Genomic DNA, 21,860 nt, shown 5'->3' with positions numbered 1-21,860 from the left:
TACCAAATAAACTTAATTTTGGCTATATAATGATTTTTTTGTGATAAAATCCACTAACTGTGTCCTGTCAGATGTCTAGATAGAAAAGCCCAATTCCCATTCAGAAAAAAAAGTTTTCAGTAACGAAATTTAAATTGTACATGCACTGTTTTATATTAACATACTTGTTCATTTCAGTGCATTTATCAGTAAGCTCTGTGAAAAGCAAGTTACAGAGCAATTTAAATGTACACTATTTGCATAGCAACTGGTTACTTTGTAAGACCTAACCAAAGCAAAAATATTCTTGGAAAAACTAACTTTCAGGGAAGTGTGGGCATGACCTGACCTTCTTAAAATGTGCTGTAAATTCCTTTCAGTGAAAGTTTTCTTTACAAGTTAATGACTTATTCATAAAGATGTACTGAAAGAGACTGTAAACATGTCTACCAGAAAAGAAAAATCACAGAGTTATGAAGGGAGGTGTAAGAAAACACCTCCCAAGCTGAGGATATTATATGCTGCATTGCTTTTAGTGAGGAATGTCACATTGACAGATAAGAACAGCTGAAGGCTTACTCTCTGTATAGCAATAATGAAGAAACAACATATGCTTGATTCATGTCATGGATTTGCAGAGGTGATGAGTGAGTGGACAGGCCTCCACTTGCAGGTGGTCGACTTAAATGATGTAGAGCACAAGCAGTCAAAATATAGATCACCTATTGCCTTAGGGGTTTATCTGGTTTTTCCTTCCTTCACCCTAGGCTCCTCAATTTGACTCAAAGACCATTGCTGATTAGTTTTACTGAAGATGTTTTTTCAGAGAAGCAGTAGGTCTTATTTTTAAATATGCTTTAAATTGAGAGGGGCACTGAAGTGCAGCATTTCATATATTTTTTTTTTAATATAAAAAATCGATAGAAAACACTGAATTAGAGATGATTTCTTTCCTAAGCACCTATTTAAAGTGAATTTAGTAAGATTCCCATCTGTACACTCATTTTTTAAGCCCTGATCTCTGAAGAATGCTATAAATACTGTGCTTGCTGCTCATTTTATAGGGGACGATTTAGAATTAAGTATGGCTTTTCCCCCCCTTCCTTTCTGGGTATAGAAAAAGTAACCTGATTATCTCTTCAGGAAACTTCAAAGAGTACTAAGTATTACAGCAAGTCATTCATATTCAATTTCACAGGCTGAAATGTGATTTAGTCCAGTGTGTATCAATTTAAAAAAGAATTTCAAGTATTAGTTTCAATATTCCAATAAGTATAGTCCAGAAAACAGACTCCTCATCCTGAGATTCATCTTCTGCTGAGTGTGAGTATTTCTGGTTTGTCTCCATTTCTTCTGGGTTGTAAGAAGCCTCACCAAATGGATATTGTACAACTGTTCGATCATAATATACTTTCATTTCAAACTCACTCTCCAGGTGAGAGGGATGACCGTAAATCCCTATTCCCACTGGGCGGCGGAAGTGTGCTGGTACATGAACAACATCTTGGCCACAAGTTACAGACTGTAACTCATATTCATCAAAGCTGGGGTGAAGAGTCATATCAGATACATACAAGTCTGCATCACCTTTTAAACTCCGCATCTGAAGTACTATCTTTCCCTCATGATTTAGTCGCAAATAGCTGTAGTTTCCAGCTCCAATCTGACCTTGAACAACATGAAGAAGAATCCATTCTTCAGGCACATCCTCTTCCTCAAAGGTATTTACTGCAAATAGTGCTTGAGCTGCCACAAATGTTATCAGGATTCTCCTCCAGTGTGCTGCCATGGCTCTTAGGTTTTACTCAGACTCTTACTATGGCACGTGCACCAGCCTGCTAATACAGATCATAATTCAGATTTTAGTATATTCTGTTCTTGGAAGATTTCAGAGAGATTCTTTTTAAAACTGATAATTTTTAAAAATGCCCTCCAGTCCATACAAAGTTAAGCAGAAATTAATCAAGCAGTGGTTCTTTCATGCAGAACTGACATTGAAGCCTTAGTCTAATTCTATCTGCATACAGGCACAGTGTGAAATATATTAAGAGAGATGGAAGCCAATAATGACTTTGGCCTCAGTTTAAAAATTAAAAAAAAAAAAAAAAAAAAAAAAAGCTTTTACATGTTTGAAGAAGCTTAACTTTGTATCAGTTGTTTAGGGCATCCTATTTTTCTCCCATCCTCTCGTCTAATTTCAGTAGATAGTTAAGGTGCAAATCTGGATGTTTGCATGAAGCAGTACACATTCTGACTTCCTCCACCGGGAAAGCAGTTAGAAACAAAAATCAGCTAGTAAGGTAACACAATAGATATGGTTCTCCTGTGTGGATTATTTGTAGGACCCAAACTGGCATATATTCATAAAGACTCTGCTACCATACACATGCTCAGACCTTTACAGCACTTGTGTACAAAATAAAAGGTTGAAGTTACTGGGACAAGGGGGAGATTGAAAGGTCTGTTACAGAATGAAGGCCCTTGTACCCCTTACCTCCCTTACTGCCTGCTTCCAGCCAGGCAGCGTGAGAGTGCAGCACTCCAATCCTTTGAACAGTTGCACTGAATGTGCGTGCAAAAGGAAGCAAAGTTTCAAACCTTGCTGAAGACTAGCCAAAGCATGCAGCAGACCAAATTTTATATGTAAACGATGATCAAGTGTAGTAGCTGCAAGCACATGCACTTCGACATTTCAGCCTCATTCCTTCCGTAAGGACTGTATGACAATTACTTTAAACATTAAAGTTATGAGTACGTTGTTTTGCACTCTGCTAGCATCAAAACAGACTGCATGACTTCCATTGATATGACACAGTCCCTAGCCCAAAGGGTTTACAATTACACAGATGTAGGGAAAAAAATTGTGCAAACATTTCTGTAGTTCCAAGTTTTCTGTCCGAGAGGCCTCTGTAACACAAGGCCACAATTCTGCAAAGACAGCAGAAAAGACGCAAGTCCAGCATTCACAGAACATGCTAGACTGACAAAAAAGCTCTGAACGGTGACAGGAAAAACAGTCTTCTGTCTTTTGTCTCCCCATACCAAAGAATTGACTACCTGCCATTTTTAAAGTAGTAGTGAGATATCTGAGAGGAGGAACAGGAAGAGAACCACAACTGAGAAGCAAATGGTTAAGTTAGCTAAACACAAGCGAAGGGCAGCACCGTCAGAGTATCTTAACGATCCCAGCCTGTTGGCACTGTCACAACCCTTGGAAGAAGAGGTGAGGCTCAGGAGACCTTGGACAGAGCCACGAGTGCCTCTGTCCGCCGCGCTAACTCCTCCCTTCCCACGGCGGGACAGGCTCCGGGGGCGGCGAGCGGCCCCGCCGCCTGCCCCCGGCCCCGCCGCACGGGGCGGCAACGGCTCCGCCGACGGAGGGCCGGGGCACGGCTCGCCTCCGACCCGCTGCGGGGCTGCGGGGAGCGGCGAGGCCGCGGGAAACCACAGGAGACCAAAGCGCGCTTCGCAGCCGCGGCGCCGCGGACAACCCGCCCCCCCGGCCCGGCCGGGCTTTACTCACCCCGGGGCGCGGCCGCGGGGCCGGAGCCGCAGCAGCAGCGCGGAGGCCGCCCCGGAGGAGCCGCAGGAGCGGCGCGGCACCGCTCCGCCCCTCCCCGCCGCGGAGCCCCTGGCCGCTGCACCACGCACGCGCCGCTAGCCGAGCCGAGCCGAGCCGAGCCGAGCCGAGCCGAGCCGAGCCCGCACCTCGGCCCGGGGCTGCGGCCCGCTGAGGAGGCGAGGCGAGGCGCGGCGCGGCCTCGGCCCCGCCCCCCCGCAGCGCCGCGCAGCGCCGCGCAGCCTGGCGCCCCCCCCCCCGCGCGCCGCTCACCTCCCTAACCGCCGAGCTCTCGCGCCGCCTCCCCGCGCTTGCACCTCCCCCGCCCTCTCCCCACGGCGGGGCGGGGCGCGGCTGCGCGAGGGCCGCCAGCCACGCCCCCTTCTCTCGCGAGAGCGGCTGGTGCAGAGGGCGCCATGACAACGCGGCAGCACAGGCCCGCGTAGGGCGCCGCGGCGGCCGAGGTCCCGCCCGCGCGCTGCCCTCCCCTGGCGGCCGGGGCTGCAGCCGCCGCCGCCACCGGGGCTCCGGGCCGCCGCCGGCAGCCGCCGGCAGCCCAGCGGAGGTTTCGGCAAGCTTGCACGGGAAGCTGGGTCCTGCGCGGCCTCCCAGCCAGCATGACCCTTCCGCTCCCATCAAACCGCTTTGCCTTCTTCCAGTGTAAATAAAATGTGTTTGCTACCAACAGTGTTTTATTGTAGAATAATATAGTTTATAATCCCCCTGACTAGACAGTGCTTTCTAGACAGGCCTCCTCCCCTGCAGTCACAGTGCCCCCCCAGCAGTCTGTCACACGGCTCAGTTCAGCCAAGGAGCCCCACTTCTGTGCAGCAGTGACACTGTGAGATTTGATACAAGGATTTCAAACAAAGGGTTTTAATTTAAAGCAGAGAGAATCCTTATTATAGTATGGGTTTTGAACTTATTACACCAGGGGACCTCTGTCCAGCCTCACGCTAGGCTGTCTCTTGCTCAGTTCCAAGTGCTAAAATAAAATGCTGTTGCTTTTCTTAAATAACAAATAGTTTCATCATTATTTAAATTTCAGATTTCTATAACATTAAATTGGAAAAAAACAAGATAATAGCTGTCTTAGGAAAGAAAAAGCCATGTTTAAACATGTTAAGTCAATTATATTTTTTCAAATATCTTCATAAATTCTGACAATAGCTTATTGCCCAGAGAAACTAAACCTTCCCTGTAAATGCACAACTTGCAAAAGAAAAAAAAAAAAAAGGAAAATATAATTGAGCAATAATCTATACATGCTTAAACTACAATCAGTAATGAAGAGATTTATCTGTATAAAAAAGAACAAGAACTGTATTGTGAAATGTCACCCATTTGCAGAGCACTGACAGGTAGGAATGGTTGCTGGCGCGTGCCCTGCGCTCCCAGGTGCTTGGGGCTGGGGGAAGGCTGGTGGCGGCTCCAGGGCCGAACCAGGTTTGTGCGTGCCGCGAGGCGGGCCGGCTGCTGTAGGGTGCAGGAGCGAGGGGATGGGCGTTTGGGTGGCCGGAGGGGGCTGCCCTTGTGTACGGCGTGAGGGAAGGTGCTTCGAGGGAAACATGAGGAAATACTTTTTCACTGTGAGGGTGACAGAGCACTGGAACAGGTTGCCCAGAGAGGTTGTGGACTCTCCTTCTCTGGAGATATTCAAAACCCGCCTGGATACAATCCTGTGCAATGTGCTCTAGGTGACCCTGCTTGAGCAGGGGGGTTGGACTAGATGATCTCCAGAGGTCCCTTCCAACCTCAACCATTCTGTGATTCTGTGATTCGAGGGAAGTCCTGCAGAGGTAGAAAAGCAGAATGTTCATGGTCTAAGACAAGCCTAAGTACTATTTATTTCGCAGCTCCTAACAATAGATATCATAACCGTGGCAGGAACTGCAGTGGTAACATTCCATCTACAAGTTAAGATACTGCTATTCAAAAGGAAAGAGTCATTACACTTCCTGAAAAGAGTGGAGAAATCCTCTTACATAGATCAGAAGATGATTTTTGTTAATACAGTGATTAATGCCTTTGCTCTGTGGCTTATTGTGTGGTATCAGAAACACAGGATGGTGTGTCTGACAGGATAGAATCAAAGTAATTATAAAAGCAATTTTAGTATATCTTCTAAGAACAATTGTTGAATTGTTGAATTTTTTTTGTTGCTAAAGGACTTGGAAAAGGAAAATTGAAGTGGTGGCTGCCAAAGCATCAGAAGTCTATCATCATACTATCCATATTTGTTCACATAAATAAATGACTGCAACAGCAAATTAAACAAATTTGCCTTCCAAGGTTCACCACTGCTGAGCAATATATCTTGCTAAGACAAAAGCATTGGGTGTGTACCTGTGTATCTGCTGAGAAGACAAGGATTAAGTTCAAAAAAGATTTTTTGGTACTGCTTCCAACTATGGAAATCTCAAAATGCTTCTGATAACTGTTACTGCATCATCTACTTGATTATTTTCAAAGCAAGAAGTGAAACTTCATGGTTTCAAAATATAAAAGGTGTACTGTAACTAAATGCTTAAAGCTTTATCCAAGTTTTATCACATGCAACTGATGTTGCTGATGTTAAGTTTAGCATACACTGACTAGAAAAATGGAAAATAAATATTTACTTGCAAATAACTGCATAAGTTACACATTGCATAATATAGGAAACTTAAGTTATAGATAGGTGATTTGATCTTGAATGTGATGTAACTAAAATTTTTAGTCAGGTTTCTTCCTTTGCCAAAATTGTTCTGGAGTTACAGTATTTCACTTGTCAGCTCTGGAAATGTTATGTTTCCACAAAATGAGCATGTTTAGTCTTGACTGGAAAGCATTTCAGTGTTTCTGTTTAGAATTTAGTTATGTATAGAATTTACAACTAAGCAAATCCTACTTTATAAGCTAAGGATGATACATTTGGGGAGGATGGTGAGATATTGAGTAACTGAATACTTAGGTTTTCCACAATATGCTAAGCATTTTTCACAAGGAAGTGCTAAAAGTAGAGAAATATGATTTTATTTGCACTGAAATTGGATGTTATACACTAGTTGAAGGTTAGGTTCAGCAGTTGATGACAGCTTATGTTGCTATCAGCATAAACTTTACCTAAGATCACAGAAAGGAGAAAGCATTCAGTGGGAAGAAAAAGAAATTATTGCTTTTGAATACCTTTTGATTTCAACAAGCAGAATTACCTTAGCCTGACTCAGCTCTTTAAAATTGTAAGCAACACTGAAGGACTGAAATTTGAAATCAATCTGTGTGGCCAATATTGTGTACTGAGAAATTCAAAAGGATTTCTGTATGTGCCTCAAGAGTTCTGCATTAATATAATGAGCTTAAATTCTATCTTCAAACTATATCTCTCTAATTTCTTAAAACCTGGGTAAATTTTGTTCATTTCTACCTCAAACACAAGAGGAAAACAGAGGAAAACAGTTCTATTTAAACAGGCTGCATAAACCTGCTAAATGTGGATTCCGTTAAATTTGAGTTTATACATAAAATTGAAATTAATTTTAATTTAAACAAGTTTATGAGCTGCTTTAAACAAACACTTATGATGATTGAATATTGAGAATAATAGAAATAAACTATGAACACAAATGCACAATATGGTAAGTAAAATGGTGTTTACCTAGAATGTTCTAAAATTGTAGCAGTCTGTTTTTATCACGTGTGTCAGTTCCATTTGAAATAGTTGGACACCCCAGCTGTGGGAACACTCTGAGGCCAAGGTCTTATTAGCATTGTGCTGCATAGAATGGTACATCACCTGGAGGTAGGTTTCTTGGAGATGTGGCACGCTGTAAATTTCCCATTGCACACTTGGAGCCATGTCACATGTTCACATGCATCTGTCACCAGGTCCCAACAGGGCAGTTGCCATTTTGCCAGATGGGTGGCATCTCAGCCACTGAGGACCTGCAACACCCTTTGAAAAGGCAAAAATCAGTGATGGTCCACACCTGTCAGAATTGGTGTTAATCAAATTGACTTTTCTTGATAAGGAAGGGTCCAGCTGCAGAAAAGGAGTGGGCAGTCTAACTCCTATTTAATCAGTTGAGAAGTCAGTTCCAGATCTGATACTTCCTTGGATTTCTACTAGGTCCTTGTTACTATGGGCAATAGGTTGATGAAAGTATTGTAGCTACAGTGAGAAGAACTGGAAAGAAGAATACTACTTAACTGCCTACAAACAGTTACAAAAGACCACACAAAATGTTTCAGAACAAATTCTTTAATCTTAGGGACTGTTTGCCTGTCTGAACAGCAGCTTTTTTTTCTGTATTGGCATTTACCTTTAGTTATTGATGACTAGACTGTCATAACATATTTATGACTATACCACTTGTGAAAATTGTCAATGCCATACCAGAATTAATTTTTTTTTGTTTCTATTATTCTCAGCTGTGAGTCATATTTAGAATAGAAATTCTAATTGTCAAATGCAGGGTATTGACTTACCTCTCTCTACACAGCTGATGCTCAGAACTGTAGCTGTTTATCTGTATTCACAAGGAGAGAACATCATCCTGAAGAATTTGAATTGCTAATGTCCCGAGGCAAGACTAACACAAAAAACATTGTGTTGTCAACTATAATATATATTACATCCTCATATAGGGCGAAAATGCTTGTAGCGTTGTTTAGTTATAGAGAGACCCAAGAAAGACATTTCTGTAAAAAGTATCTGTTTGAAATGCAGCCGAGGTGGATATTGAGTCAGCAGATTGATGTGCATCAAAATAGTGTAAGTTGGTGCAGATCAACAACTTGATCATAGAATCATAATTCGGATCGAAAGGGACTTCCAGAGGTCATCTAGCCCACCCCCTGCTCAAAATAGGTCTAATTAGAGCAGGTTGTTCAGGGCCATGTCCATTCAAGTCTTGAACATCTCCAAGGACAGAGATCCACACCTTTCTGTGCAGCCTGTTCCAGTATTTAACCACCTGTTTTTTAAAAAAAATCCTAATATATAATTGGAATTTCTCATGTTCCAACATGTCATATCATTGTGCACCTCTGAAAAGAGTCTAGCTCCATCTTCCCTGTATTCTCTGCTCAGGTGTTGGTAAGATAGCAATAAGGTCTCCTCTTAGCTGTCTCTTCTTCAGGCTGATTAGGCTCAGTTCTCCCAGGCTCTTCCCCTACATTTGTGCTCCAGCCCTCTGGTCATCTTTGTTGCCCTCCGCTGGAATAGCCCCAGTATGCCCATATCCTTCTTATACTGGAGAGCGCAAAACTGAACACAGTACTGCCGATTCAGTCTCACAAGTGCCAAATAGAGGGGAAGGACCACTTCTCTGTGCCTGCTGGCCACTCTCCCACTGCTACAGCCCAGAATGCGGCTGGCTGCCTTTGCTGCAAGGGTGCGCTGGCGGCTCATGTTGTCCAGCAGGATCTCCAGATCCTTTTAGTCAACAACTGTTTTTGGTTATTTCCACACAGGAGGTGTGTGTGGGGGGGGAGTGTTAGCGGCCGCCGCTCGCCCTTGCGCGCCGGGGGGGAGGGGAGGGAGGACGGCGGCCGCCGCGCGGATTGTCCCGTTCGGCGACCCGTCGCCGTCCCCACTGCCCTGGTTACGGCGGCCGTTGCTGCGGGCGGGCCGCTGCCGCCGCCGCCGCCGGGCCGTGGGGCCTTCCCGGTGCGGGGCAGCGCCTGGCCGTGGGGCCCAGGATCCCCGGCCGGGTGCCTCGCGTCAGGTAATCCCCAGGGAGCACCAAAAAGGGGAGCCTGTCCGTGTCTTCTTGTGGCGCTCCTTCGCGGGGCCCGTTTCAGCCGCAGGATGGCAAATCGCGAGGCGCCTCGTCCTTCCGGGGACGGCGGTAGTCCCGACGTCGTCTGGGAAAAGCATCTGTTTAAATCCAAACTGTCCGAGTCTCTTGTCCAGCTGGCGTGTACCCAGCATTATTGTGCTTTCCCTCTGAATGAAAAGGAGCTGTGCGTCTGGAATACCGCGGGTGCTGCTCAGGTGAGCTAGAGCATATCTCTTCATGGACTATTATTTTAGAAGAACACTAAAAAGGGAAGACTTGGACAAAATATTGGAATGTAGCATGGGAATGTCAGGTTTCATTTTTAGGGTTGGAAGATGCTAGCATTTGTTTTGAGCTTCTCTATTCTGATGTCGGTAAGTATATTGTAGATGATACGGTGGTTTTGAAGCAATAAAGAAAGGTCAGTTTGGAACAGTTCAGAACAGTAGTTCCTTTTGTTAATTACACATACGTGATCCCTCTGTAGTTTTGCATTGTGCATAATCTTAGCTTGAAATGACTCATTTAACTCTTCTCTGTGTACATTTGCCAGCCATTACGTTTGTTGGGACACCAACACGCGATTTCTGCTCTGTCATTCGGAAGCAAAGTCAGCCCGCTTCTTGTCTGCTCTGCTTCCTGCGAATATGTGATAGTGTGGAACCTCGATGAGTGCGCAAGGGACGTGCTGCAAGGTAGAGTGCTGTCAAAAAAAGTTGCTACCTCTCAGCAGTATGCACGAGTAGCGTTTAGACTCGGCGGTCCTGGCAGCGGTAGGGAGCGCTTTCCCTGTCTGGCGCCCCGGCAGTGCCGAGCTGCCTCAGGCCGCTGGCGCAGCCGATGTAGCAGCCTCCCCGGGTTCAGGGCTCCGCGCAGGCGGGTGTCCGGCGGGCGGTGCGCAGCGCCCCGCGGCCGCGCCGCCCGGGGGCGGGTGGGTGCCGCCGGGCGCCTCCGCGCGGAGCTGGCCAGGGTGCTGACTGCCGGGGTCGTGGTGGGGACATGCTTGTGGGGCGCGGAGCTTAAGTCAAGGCCTTAGGTCGTTTTGGGAACCTGGTCCATCGGGAAGAAAGCTCATAGGGAGCAGCGACTCTGCTGTAGGATGATAGGCAAGTACTAGCAGCTTCAGGGCAAACTCAGAGAAGCACTGCAAAGGCAGTTAATTTCTACACTATGGAATAAAAGAGACCTTTTTTTTTTATCATACCAGCACTACACTTCTAAGCACACAATGACAAAATGACTAAAAGTTAACTTTGCTGGAGTAGCAGTAGAGCTGTAGTACTAATGTGTTCCATCCTGCATGGACTGGTCCTGCTCTCCTTCTGCATCTGTCTTCAAATGCTGTTGCCATGTGTGTGTGGGAGTCTGTGATCTGGGAGAAGAATGCATAAGGGAAAGATAGCTATGATGGCATAACTCAAGGTAGAAGTTCTAGTATCTTGAATGTCATCTTGTGTTGGAGCCTCAACCACGGAGTTAAGTTCTAGCTCCTCTGCAAGCTTAAATTGACTGGAAAGCAGGGGAGTAATGAAAGAGAAACAAAGGGAGCAAGGCCCCTGAAGTCATGAGTCACTAGGGTCCCAATGACACCCTGTCCAAAAGATATTGTAATGGCATGATAATTGAAAGGTGTTATGGTCCTCCTTTGGTGTCAATATTGTGAAAGAGTCACATGATATTGTCCATCACTATTAAAAACTTTCCCTTCATTAGCTGTAGTTAGAAATTTGCCTATGATTTAATGTGTAGCTGTTGCCTTTTGTCCTCTATCCATGTTAAATTTGCAAACCTACATATTATGAAAATAGATGTTGTAAAGAAATGTAAACATTTTAAGTGCTTTTATAATAGATGTCATCATTACATTTTAATCCACATAAATATAACATAGAGAATCAAAGAATGATTCAGGGGAATATGCATGAAATGGGGCTATGATTTTGTGGGAAACAAAAATAAAAGTAAGGTATAGACATCTATTGTCATGTGGAGTTTTAATACAATGATGTCTGAAACTGGGATACCTGTGTGGTTAGCCAGCCAAAGTTTCTGAAGATCACACAACACCAGAGGTTTAGTCTTAGATTCCTGAAGCTATAGTTTAGCATCAAATTCCAGATTTGAAGATTTAGTCCTTGCACACAACTTCTTTACTTTTGCCTCTCATCATGACTTAGATCTTGTCTGTAAGAAGAGGGATAAGGTGATTGCTTGATTTTTGAATGCATGTAATGAATAACTTATAGGCTTAAACTTTGTATCTTTCCAATTTCCCCCAATATGACAAAGCATGTAATGTATTCTGTTTTGACAGTGCTGTATTTAAGTTCTGTGCTATGGAAGGGGTAAAAAATGGGTAACTCTTAAAGCTAGTGTTGGATTACTCAAAATTCTTTCTGGAAAATTTGGATAAATTAATTTATTCAAAAGATTCTCTGGAAAATACATCGTAATGAAAATTAACTATGGTAAATCTGAAGATGAAAAGAAATCATTAACATGTGAGGCAACAAGGATAAGTTTGTTTTAAATTAAGAGATCAGTGTATCTTTAGCAGTTGAAGAGCTGCTGTAATAGTCATTCAGGAACTAAATTTGTAAATTCGCTTTTCGTTTGAAAGCTTTTAAAGTGCCTAAAGTAATATTTTGTTGAGTAATAATAACATAAAAATTGCTGCAGGGTTAACATCTCAAGGAATTGTTATAGGAACTCTTTTGGGAATGGTGCTTCATGTAAGATTTAGTCCAGATGATCAACAAGTGGCAGTATGTGCTGGAAAGCGGATTTACATGCTAAGTGCAAAGGTGAGATATTGTCCTTTGTAGTCACAGTGCTAGTATATCTTTAACATGTTCACTTTCAGATAAAATCATGATACAGAAATGTGAGAATAATTAAGCAAAAGCATTCATCTTCTCATATAGATGAAAATGAATTTGAGCAAATACTTGATAATGTAACATATATCAGATAAAAGACTAGATTAAGAAAATTGAAGTGCAGAATATCTCAGTAACTTATAAGTAGAGAACACTGTGAGGACATCTGAAAAATTTCTCCTACATCGTTCAATCTGAAGAATTAAATGTAATATGTGTAGTGTTTTTGCCAGCAGAATGATATTCAGGGCTGCAGCTGGCTTCAGAAAATGTTATTGAATGAATATGATGAACTCAAATGTGAATTTATTTTTAACAATATTTATCAATTATTAAAAAGATGACCTAATGGTCATTTTTAGCTTGAAATCTGATCTGTTTTTATTTTGACCCTTCAAATAACAGAATGACGCTGTACTAGCTGAATTGGAGGGCCACCTAGCTCCGGTGACTGCTGCTGAGTTTTGCACATGGGAGAAAAGTATGCTTATATCAGTTTCTGAAGACAGAAGCTTTAAGGCAAGGAAATTGTAAAGGTGCAGTTTTAAAAAATATAATTTATTGAATTCTTGAATTAAAGGTCTGTTTTTTCTCTTTAAATATTTACTGGAGGTTAAGCAAATGGATCTTTGACTATAGAGATTAGGAGATTGTTCTTAATAGAGTTGGAAATAGAGTTTTTCTTAATAGAATAGGAAAAAAAGAGCGAGTGAACCAAGGTGTGTCTTCCATGTGATACTGCAGTACAACATTTGGTTCTACAAGCTAAAGTAAAATTCAAGTTTGCTATATCAAAATTAAATATATTTTTTTAAATACAATTTTTATGGAAGTCTTTGTTCTGGGAAAAATGTTATTTTGATTTTTTTCTTGGTGTTGGACAAAAAAATGAAAAGATTGAATTGGAATTCTATGAAGTATTAATAATTCTGACTTTCTGATTGATTGTTTATGTTATTTGGTTTTTGTTGATCACAGAAGTTAAATCAAGGTAAAAATGACTGAAGGAAAAGGTCCTTATGTTTTTTGTTATTAGTTTGATGAAGACCTGATGAATTACATAAAATGCTAATGAATAAGTTTTTTTAGCTAGGTAAAAAGTGGAAATAAAATGACAATCAAATGAAAATAATATACGAGTCAGTCAAATAATGTAGTAAGTGAATCTTCATGTTTTCTTTGCCCTGCCTTATTCTGCAGGTTAGGGGTAAAGCCATGCTGTAGTCATGCTAGCTGGCTGCTAGCTGACTGTAGCCATGTTAGCTGCCTGCTGTGATTGCCAGACACGTAGCCTCTAAAAACTCCTTATGCTGCCCCAGCCCTTTTACTAGGCTAAAAGAAGTGAAGCAGGGGTAAGAATATCTTCAGATAAATTTGAAAAATAAAATCTTAGGAAACAGCTGTTCTGAAGAAAGATTTTCACATTCAGAAGCAAATGAAATATGAACCCAGGGAAAAGCTTGGGAGCTATACAGAGACTCACAACCATGTTCTGAGAGAAGGTACTATCTGGCTGTCATTCTTTCAGCCCATGCTGGATAGCTATGATATATGTAGTGGAAGAAGTTGTGGAGTAGAAGGCTTATAGAAGTGGCAGCATGAGAGGAAAAGAATTGTTTTTATTAGCTTTTTTAATCAACTATTAAGCACAGAATACATCACTTAGAAACAGTTATGTTAATAATGAAAGTTGATGGATGCGTGAATCTGTAGATCAAAATAAGTATCATAATTACTAATAAGGACCTCTTATTCCTGGGCCCAGTATGAAAATTGTGAAGTCATGCAAGCTCCCTGTGTGAAATCTAGAACCAGTTTAAATGTCTTTACATTGATTTAGCTTAAGTCACTAAGAGATCAACCTAAGCAAAGATGATAAGAAGTATTTCTAACTACTGTGTGTATCAATACCAGGTGGGTTTCGCCTATAAATTAAACAAAGTCCTAATTTAAAAAAAAACTGCTGAAAAAATCCATACAATACTGAGTCACTTTTAATGGCTGCATTTCTGTGTCTTCACCACTTGATGGCCTTTGAAGTTTGTATTTTTCTTAAAGATCTAAGTAAGTGTCTATCTTTACATACTTTTTTCCTAAAGGTTTGGGACTATTCTGCTGGCCTGTTAATACATCAGTCAGCAGTATTAACAGGTAAATTTTCTTTTCTTTCTATACTTTTTCATAGAAAAAAATCTCTCTCTAAACAATAAAATAAAATTTATTATAAAAGTGTTTTGTTCATCTAGTCAAAATAATTCTGTTAGCCACTAAAAGGCATCAGTGTCAAAGTTATCAAACTTGAAGCCAGTAATGAATATATTATCCTTTAAAATGTATATTTGTGTAGACAGTTTTAATGTGCTTTCATAAATAGCTCTTCTTTTGGTACAGGGTATGCATTTAACTGTTCACTTTTATTGAGATATGCAGATAGGAGCTCTTTTTGTAGCTACAGTTCCACCGTCTGAGCATTGTGTGCTTGTTTTCTTTCAAGTTTTTTATATGACATGGAAGGACAAAACATAAGTGTAACATAAATAGATTTATTAGCAGCTCTGTAGATGATGGCGTACATTGACTCTAACAGTGAAAGTTACTTTTGTGGAAAGGCAAGAAAAGAAGAAGAGTTGAGGAGGGAAAGAGGAGGAGGGAGAGGCAGAGGCAGAACTCTGCCCAGTGGCCAGCTGGGAAGAGAAGTGACATGGGGCTCCAAGCTATCATCCTTCCCAGAGTATCAGGGACGCCCCCTCCCATAACACTTTTTCTACAATAACTCTATAGTTTTCTTCAGGATCCACTCAAAATCCGCACTGGTTGTTCCTGCTAATGATGCCGTTAGTGTTGGTTGGAGCCTGCTTTAGCTGAGGCAAGAGCTGCATGGTGACTGATTGTTAAGCTTTGTGCATGCATATTATTGGATCCTCTAATATAACTAAAAGCTACAACTACATGATAGAAAAGGAGGGGAAGAAGGGGGAAGTCTTACGCCCATGGTCATCGCCTCCCATGAGAACCTGCTGTAACAGCAGTATTGGCCAAGGCATGAGCACAACAGCATGGGAATAATGGGAAAAATACTGCCATAGCAGCTCGGAAAACCACTGCCATGGCAACTTGGGTGAAAGGCAGGCTACAGAACTGCAAGTGGAAGGCCCTTAGCCTTTGGGCCCAAAACACCCAAAGTACTAGGCAACAGTGAGAATTGCAGTCAGGTTTTTCTTTCCTTCTGGAAGTCACAATTTGGAATCATGTGTTTTAATAAAATATGTGATTTGTGTCTACTCTGAAAATAATTGCATCTTTCTTGAAGCAGCTTTTCCTTTGCTAAGTCTGCTAATTGATGAAGAAAATAAACAGATTATCACTGGATGTGCTGATGGACAGGTAAGAATTACCAAGGAAACTTTTAGTCGCTATAGTAAAACAGTCAAGTATTATTAATGTATCTATCAAAAAGCTTCACAATTTTCATACATATTTGGAACTGTTACAAAGATTATTTTAGTAAGCATGATTCACTACTTTGAGTATTAATCATATATGGTGCAGAACACACCCTCTATTACAAATTGGAAACATTTTTTTGAAAACCAGGAAAGTTTTTAAGACCACAGTCAGTAACTGGATAAGATATATGTGTACACTGAGAGGCTATAAATATATGTGTTTTAAAAGAAGAAATGTAAAAATAGGGTTCTCCTGTTTTGGTCAAGGAATGAAACACATAACAATAAATGGGAAAGATTATGATTTCACCATGCTGGAAATCTTAGCAATCTATGATAAATGTGAATATGTATTTCAGCTCCTCTTTAATTTTAACTTTAGGAATATCTAAATGAGATTTTCCTATAGTATTTAAAGAGTATTTTCCTTCAGTGTTACAGTTTAGTGGATTGTGAAGAAAATTAAAAATTTAACTATAATAATGCCTAAAAAAAGAAAGGTATAGATGAATGTATATGACTCAGTAAGCATTTGCATGCAGGTTGCCTGGGATTTTACATTGTAGGAAATAGTCTATGAGGAATTCTTTTCAAAGACACAAATGTGAAAATTAGACACGCAGTTCAAATTGATAGTAGCTTCTTTTGCCAGTGGTGAAATTATCCTTTGATACTCTTAAAATATAAGTACATATGATTCAATTTGTGGTCCAATGTGAGATTCTAGATATATAAATTCCTTAGTTACATTAAGAGTTTTTAATATTGGACCTTGAGTTTAGATTTACATTGTATGTAAGCTGTATGTTTAGTGTCGAAAGGTTATTGTAATTGCTTTTGTCTCTTTCTTTCAGCTTTGGATCTTCAGTTTAATCAGTGATCATAATTACCGTTGTGTGACACGTATCAACTTAAAGAAAGAACAAGAGAAATTCTATAATAAATTGGGGAACTCTGGTCAAGAATTAGGTAGGACAGTGTTTCTAGAATGCTGTTTATGGTATATTTTAGTTGATACAGGTTACTGAATGTGTGCTTTTCATACCATGAGAATTTATTGTAAGTGACAAAAGAATTACAAATCTCAGGCTGTGCCATGGAATTCTTACTGAAGCTGATATAAAGCTGATGTGGAAATTGGCATATCTGGGAAGAATTATGCATGTGTGTCTTTAAGAACGTCTCAGCCTATGCATGCGCTTATAAAATGTTGGATGATGTCAGCTATTAAGTTTATGGTCTTTATTGAAGTCATTGCCCAAGAATTCAGTGAGAACAGAATCTGTCCCCCAAAATTCATCCATTGTCTACGTGGAATGCACATTTCTTAGTTACCTATGAAACTTCGAGGATTCTCTTGTTTTTGTTAGTTGCTTTGCATCCAGGTCCTCTTAAAGGCATACAAGAGGGAACTTACTTTCTTTAGAGAAGAGAAGATCTCGTTTCCCTTTCCTGCTCTTTTTTTCTGGCCTCATGACTGCTGTATTTTTAGCTGCACAGTTGCCCAGTTTCAATAGGATAAAGAGAAAGTCTGCTACATTTCTGGTTATTAATTAAAATATGGCTGCCACTTTAATCTTTGGATGTTTAAAAGAGTGACATGGTGTCTATGTCTAATGCTGAATTCAGTGCTAGCAGTACTTCCTAGATGTGAACTGGGCATGCGTAATGGATTAGAAATTTCTTGGGAACATAAAGATGAGATACCTTTCCATCTTGTTTTTGGATTATGTTATAACTTTGGAATCAAGGGATTTTTCAGGCTAAACAGAAAGGTACTCAGTGAAATTTAGGGCTTATATGAATATGCCTTTCTGAGCCATTTTTGTGTATGAACACCTAAATTCTGCCAAATCCTTTTGAGTGTCTAGCTAGGCTCTCTGAATTTTATCTTTAGATATTTGAAAGAAGACAGTACTAAAAAGAACAAAATAATGAGAAAGTATTTCAAGAGTGCTGGCTCTTAGCATATCACCATCTTTTGAAGCAGACGTCTTGAGTGTGATCTTCCTTCAAACTACTTTACTATATTACTTCTCTTAAATCTTGTTTCCCTTATTTCATTAAATTTTGATAACTCATATTGTTGATTGTCTTTCTTAGATGAGGGGCAAAGTACTTCTGAGCTGTGTAAAACAAACAGTATGAGACCAGAAGAAACAGTGGAAACAACATTGCCTGTCCTCACAATTGAACACTGTGACCATTTAGTATGTTTCCATAAAGAAGAAAACTTGTAAGTCCTCTAAAATACCACCAGCTCTTTGGCTGGAATCTATCCTTAGCAGTTCCTATTGGTTCTTAGATTATTTTCATTGCAACTTACTATTTTCTCAAAATGCAACAGGAGAATCAGAGAAATGTGTTCAGTGTTCTGCAAGTTTTTGTGAGCTACTCTTAGAGAGATAATATACACAAACTAATAGAAAGTTAAAACTGGTTTCTAGTCTGAAAAGTAATTTTGTAAAATAACATTGGAATATCCATTTATTAGTATCTCTTGATATCAGTTGATCAGGTATGATCAGTTTAAAAATAAAAAATAAGACCTCCCATCTTACTTCTAGTCTAAATTCCTCTCTTTTTTTGATATACAGTTGTTGGCTATTAGTATATTTTCTACTCTGAAGTAGAGACTCTGTAGTCTAGAGCCAGCTACTACCAAGTTACCTCCTTGTATAGCTACTTATAGCTTATGCACAATTTATCTCTAGACTTAATTTTGGATAAAATAAAGCATTTGAGCTTTGTATAAGGCCTGTTTTCTGTAGCTCAGATAAATTTTTAACATTGTCTTTTGAACTTTTTCTGAAACTCAGTTTCATTTTTTTAAATGTCCTTTTTGGATATGGTTGCCTGGAATGAACACAGCAATGGATTAAGTGTAATAATTTTTTGAATAGATAGCATCACTTTTCTGTAACTACATGATACTGCCTGGTATTGTACATCTAAGGACTGTTACTCTTTTAGCTGTTGTTTCACACTTGGATATCTTGTTCTGCTTATAAACTACCATGGCCTTTTAAATTCTTTCTATTAATCCAGTTTCATAAACTTTTGACTTCAGAGTTTTTTATTTGGAGGTACAATCTTCAGTTCAGCTTTTAAATTACCACATGCTGGTTTTAGCAGGAAGTCCAGATTTGTCTGAACAGCTGACCAGTCCCCCTCACTCTTTACTTCTTTTCCGGCCTGCAATGAAATGCAACAACAAAAACAATAGTTAATGTATTTTCTTATAGATTACTAATATGCAACATATTATGGGTCTCATTCTTCTCTAAGGTTTTATAAATTGAGTAATTCCACCAAAGTGAATGGCATTTTATTACTGTAAAGTGAGCATGTGACCAGCTTCCTGTGTATGTAACTTGATATCACTGTTCAGAATGACCTGATAGTGTCATTTCTAACTTTATAGGCAATTTGAAGAAGTCACAAATTAAATCAGTCTCTGGTTGCCACACATGAAAGCAGTGCAAACCACAAATAAAACTGTACAGAGTACTTAAAAGTATTACAAACCAGAAGTAAAGCTGTTTTTTCCAGTCTGCTTTTTAAAGTATTTGATTGTTTCTGTTTAAAAAAAGAAAGTATTAAACCACTGTGGTGACTCTTTTCATACCAAGCTTCATCTTTATATTTTTCCATATCCTTACTTCAACTCTTGTCGTCTCACTTTGCAAGTCAAACTGATAAGTCCACTCATTTTTCATTGGAAAAATTATTTGAATATTGATGCCAGTTTGTATTTACTGTGGCATCAAAACATTTTTATTTTTTGAGAAAGACAATATTTATTTTGTTATAATCATCTTAATAATTTTTTTCCTTGAGGGTGGTGACTGAAATTGTAACCATTTGGACTAACTGTGGTGTTTGTGAACACTGGATTTCATTACATAATTGCAGTATTACTACCACTATGCATAGACTCATACAGACATTCCCCATTTGCCTGGCTTTTTATATTGTTTTTTTCCCTTAGTTTATGCTGGTTCTTGTCCTGTGTCATCACTATGTCCAAAAATAGCTTAAGTTCGGTTGTTTTTTGTGTGTTCATATTAGAGATGGTGAAAGTAAGAATATATATGGATTTGCCTCTCTGTTTGAAGTTACACTTTGTGTATGTAGTGCTTTTACTGTATCTCCCAATTGCTATAAACCACAGTAGTTTTTAAAGTATTTTCTCTGCTGTTTTAGAATTGTCATGAACAATTATATAAAATCAAGAATTATGCTCTGTTCTTAGATTTCAAAACTTTACAAGGTTTTGAGTGACACTCTTTACTTTGAATTACACATTTAAAAATTCTTGCTATACATTTAAAAACCTTTTTGGTTTGGTTTGTTATTGTTGTGCTATTGGAATTGGATAACAGATATTTAAATAAAACAGTTGCTAGGAAAGATTATTTATCATACTCAAATACTTTTTCTTTCCTTTTTTTTTTAATAGATTTCCTGCCCTAAATACTAGCTATTTTTGGATAGGAAGCTCTACTGGTTTGTTAATAATTAATTCGGCAAACTTTGAATTAGAAGCTGTTTTATGTTACAAAGGTATGATCATAAAATATCTGACTACACCATAATGTGATTGCTGTTCTTTGCTATCTGATATGAATAGTATAAGAATTAGTTTGTTAAATAGAAGAATACAGTAGAAATAAAAGTTTTTCTCTTTTAAACTGTTTTTTCTAGTTCATATTTTCATGTTTTTCTGGCATTGCTAACTTGTCTCAGAAGATGTGCCAGCTCTAGGTTTCTGTACTGGCTGGTAATTAATTTTTATCTGATTTTGTAACTTATGAATATTAAGTACAAGGGTTGTTATTCTCATCTTGCTTTACAATGGAGGTTAAACTAGAAGGATATGCATTGAAGACAGTGGAATTATAGCGGTGTCAAATTAGTGCAAGAAGATTTTTTCTGGTTTAGCGGTAGCTCTTTTTCAATGTAAATACACTTTTACAGCATATACTCTTTTTGGTAAAGATTACAGTGGCCTCAGAATTCGATTTGCTGGATCGTGTGCCTTAACAAGGAAGGCAGTTAATGGAAAGGTGAGTATGCACTTTATATATTGATTTAATGAATGTTTAAATTTTAAATTATTTTCAATAAGCATTAATTCTTATGCATTTTGTTTACAGAGTAACATGCACATTTGTTTTGCTTCATGTGAATTACACAAAAGTTTTTCTGTAGAGGGTTGATTCTACTTTATGGAATCTGCTAGTTTTAATAAATGCATAGTTTTAAAGGCCTCACAATTTATCTATTATCAGAAGTGACTGCCAACAAAAAGATGAATTGTTTTTAATCGCATTTGGAATGCTGGGAACAACCAGTGTGGGAGCAGAGTCACTCTTTTAGGGAAAAAATGGTATAAACATTGCTATACCTTGTTTATTAAGCAAGGATCAGGATGAACTGCTTCTGGATCCTTTCAAGAAATCTGTGAAAGCTGTTTGAGTTGTGAGAAAATTTCTATGGAAAGTCACCAAGGAGGTTTCAAGGAAAGGAAAGGCTTTCTTGCTGGTGTACTCCATTTCTGCTGTCATATTTTTTCACAGAACTGAGCCAAGTCTAGGCCGTCTCCATATTTAAAGTGGCAATATTGTTTTAAAGAAGGCTACTGCTTATTCACTCATGTAATTCAGTTCTGAACGTGTCTTTCAACCTTTGTCCCAGTCTGCCTCTTTTCTCACAACTCTTACTGCAAAAATATCTCCATTGTAGATGGTGTTGGAATTTCTGTGAATGTTAGGTATGCCAGCCCATTAAGAAATGTACTTAAAAAGCATAAGCATATGTTTGGAGGACAGCATTATCCACTTTTTACTGTTTAATGCTCTGCAGGACTAAACCCATGGATATTTTGATATTTTTCAGTAATTTCTATAAATGATACAAAATGATTTCATTGTCCAAATGCTTTGCTGTTAGAACTTAATTTTTAAGTGAGAGGAGTGTTATCTTGTGGTATAATTGCTGCAGGTTTTATGCTTGCTGTCCTCAATGTTTAAAGATATGATTGCAGTGTTGGAGGTTAACCTTGCTGCTTTGGTGAGATCTCAGCAGAATGGTTTTCTCATATGTGGAAAGGAGAAGACTCTATCAGTTATTGCCAGGTACAAAATAATTTTGAATGTTTTTTTCTTCAAAGAGTGGGATTATGTATTTGTCTTCCTGACACTGAAATACATCAGATGGTTTTGTACAGTTC

At 39.5% G+C, this 21,860-nt stretch overlaps 2 protein-coding genes across 3 annotated transcripts in view; one reads left to right on the top strand and one right to left on the bottom strand.

The window, feature by feature from the left end:
- Window positions 1-5: 5 nt before the first annotated feature.
- Window positions 6-3,599, bottom strand: C3H6orf120 (chromosome 3 C6orf120 homolog). 2 transcript variants are annotated; one of them, XM_067293396.1, is made up of 2 exons: window positions 3,503-3,599; window positions 6-1,817 (listed from the first exon to the last, which is right to left on the bottom strand). In XM_067293396.1, exon 2 carries the CDS (start codon window positions 1,766-1,768, stop codon window positions 1,211-1,213), a length of 558 nt encoding a protein of 185 aa, XP_067149497.1. In that variant the 5' UTR covers window positions 1,769-1,817; window positions 3,503-3,599; the 3' UTR covers window positions 6-1,210. The 2 variants fall into 2 exon arrangements, with proteins under 2 accessions (XP_067149497.1, XP_067149498.1); XM_067293397.1 differs by having other exon boundaries at window positions 6-1,814.
- Window positions 3,600-9,329: 5,730 nt separating this feature from the next.
- WDR27 (WD repeat domain 27) overlaps window positions 9,330-21,860 on the top strand; it is a 142,190-nt gene continuing 129,659 nt past the window's right edge. Inside the window, exons 1-11 of the mRNA XM_067294573.1 lie at window positions 9,330-9,515; window positions 9,854-9,995; window positions 11,980-12,104; window positions 12,585-12,698; window positions 14,279-14,330; window positions 15,490-15,563; window positions 16,480-16,594; window positions 17,729-17,861; window positions 20,088-20,191; window positions 20,627-20,694; window positions 21,632-21,765. Coding sequence (XP_067150674.1) covers window positions 9,330-9,515; window positions 9,854-9,995; window positions 11,980-12,104; window positions 12,585-12,698; window positions 14,279-14,330; window positions 15,490-15,563; window positions 16,480-16,594; window positions 17,729-17,861; window positions 20,088-20,191; window positions 20,627-20,694; window positions 21,632-21,765 — 1,247 coding nt within the window. The remainder of the gene's footprint in view (window positions 9,516-9,853; window positions 9,996-11,979; window positions 12,105-12,584; window positions 12,699-14,278; window positions 14,331-15,489; window positions 15,564-16,479; window positions 16,595-17,728; window positions 17,862-20,087; window positions 20,192-20,626; window positions 20,695-21,631; window positions 21,766-21,860) is intronic.

The sequence above is a fragment of the Apteryx mantelli genome, chromosome 3, assembly GCF_036417845.1.
Source record: "Apteryx mantelli isolate bAptMan1 chromosome 3, bAptMan1.hap1, whole genome shotgun sequence".
Lineage (NCBI taxonomy): Eukaryota > Metazoa > Chordata > Aves > Apterygiformes > Apterygidae > Apteryx > Apteryx mantelli.
The sequence above is the reverse complement of the archived record's forward strand: the minus strand, read 5'-3'. Positions and strand labels throughout refer to the sequence as shown.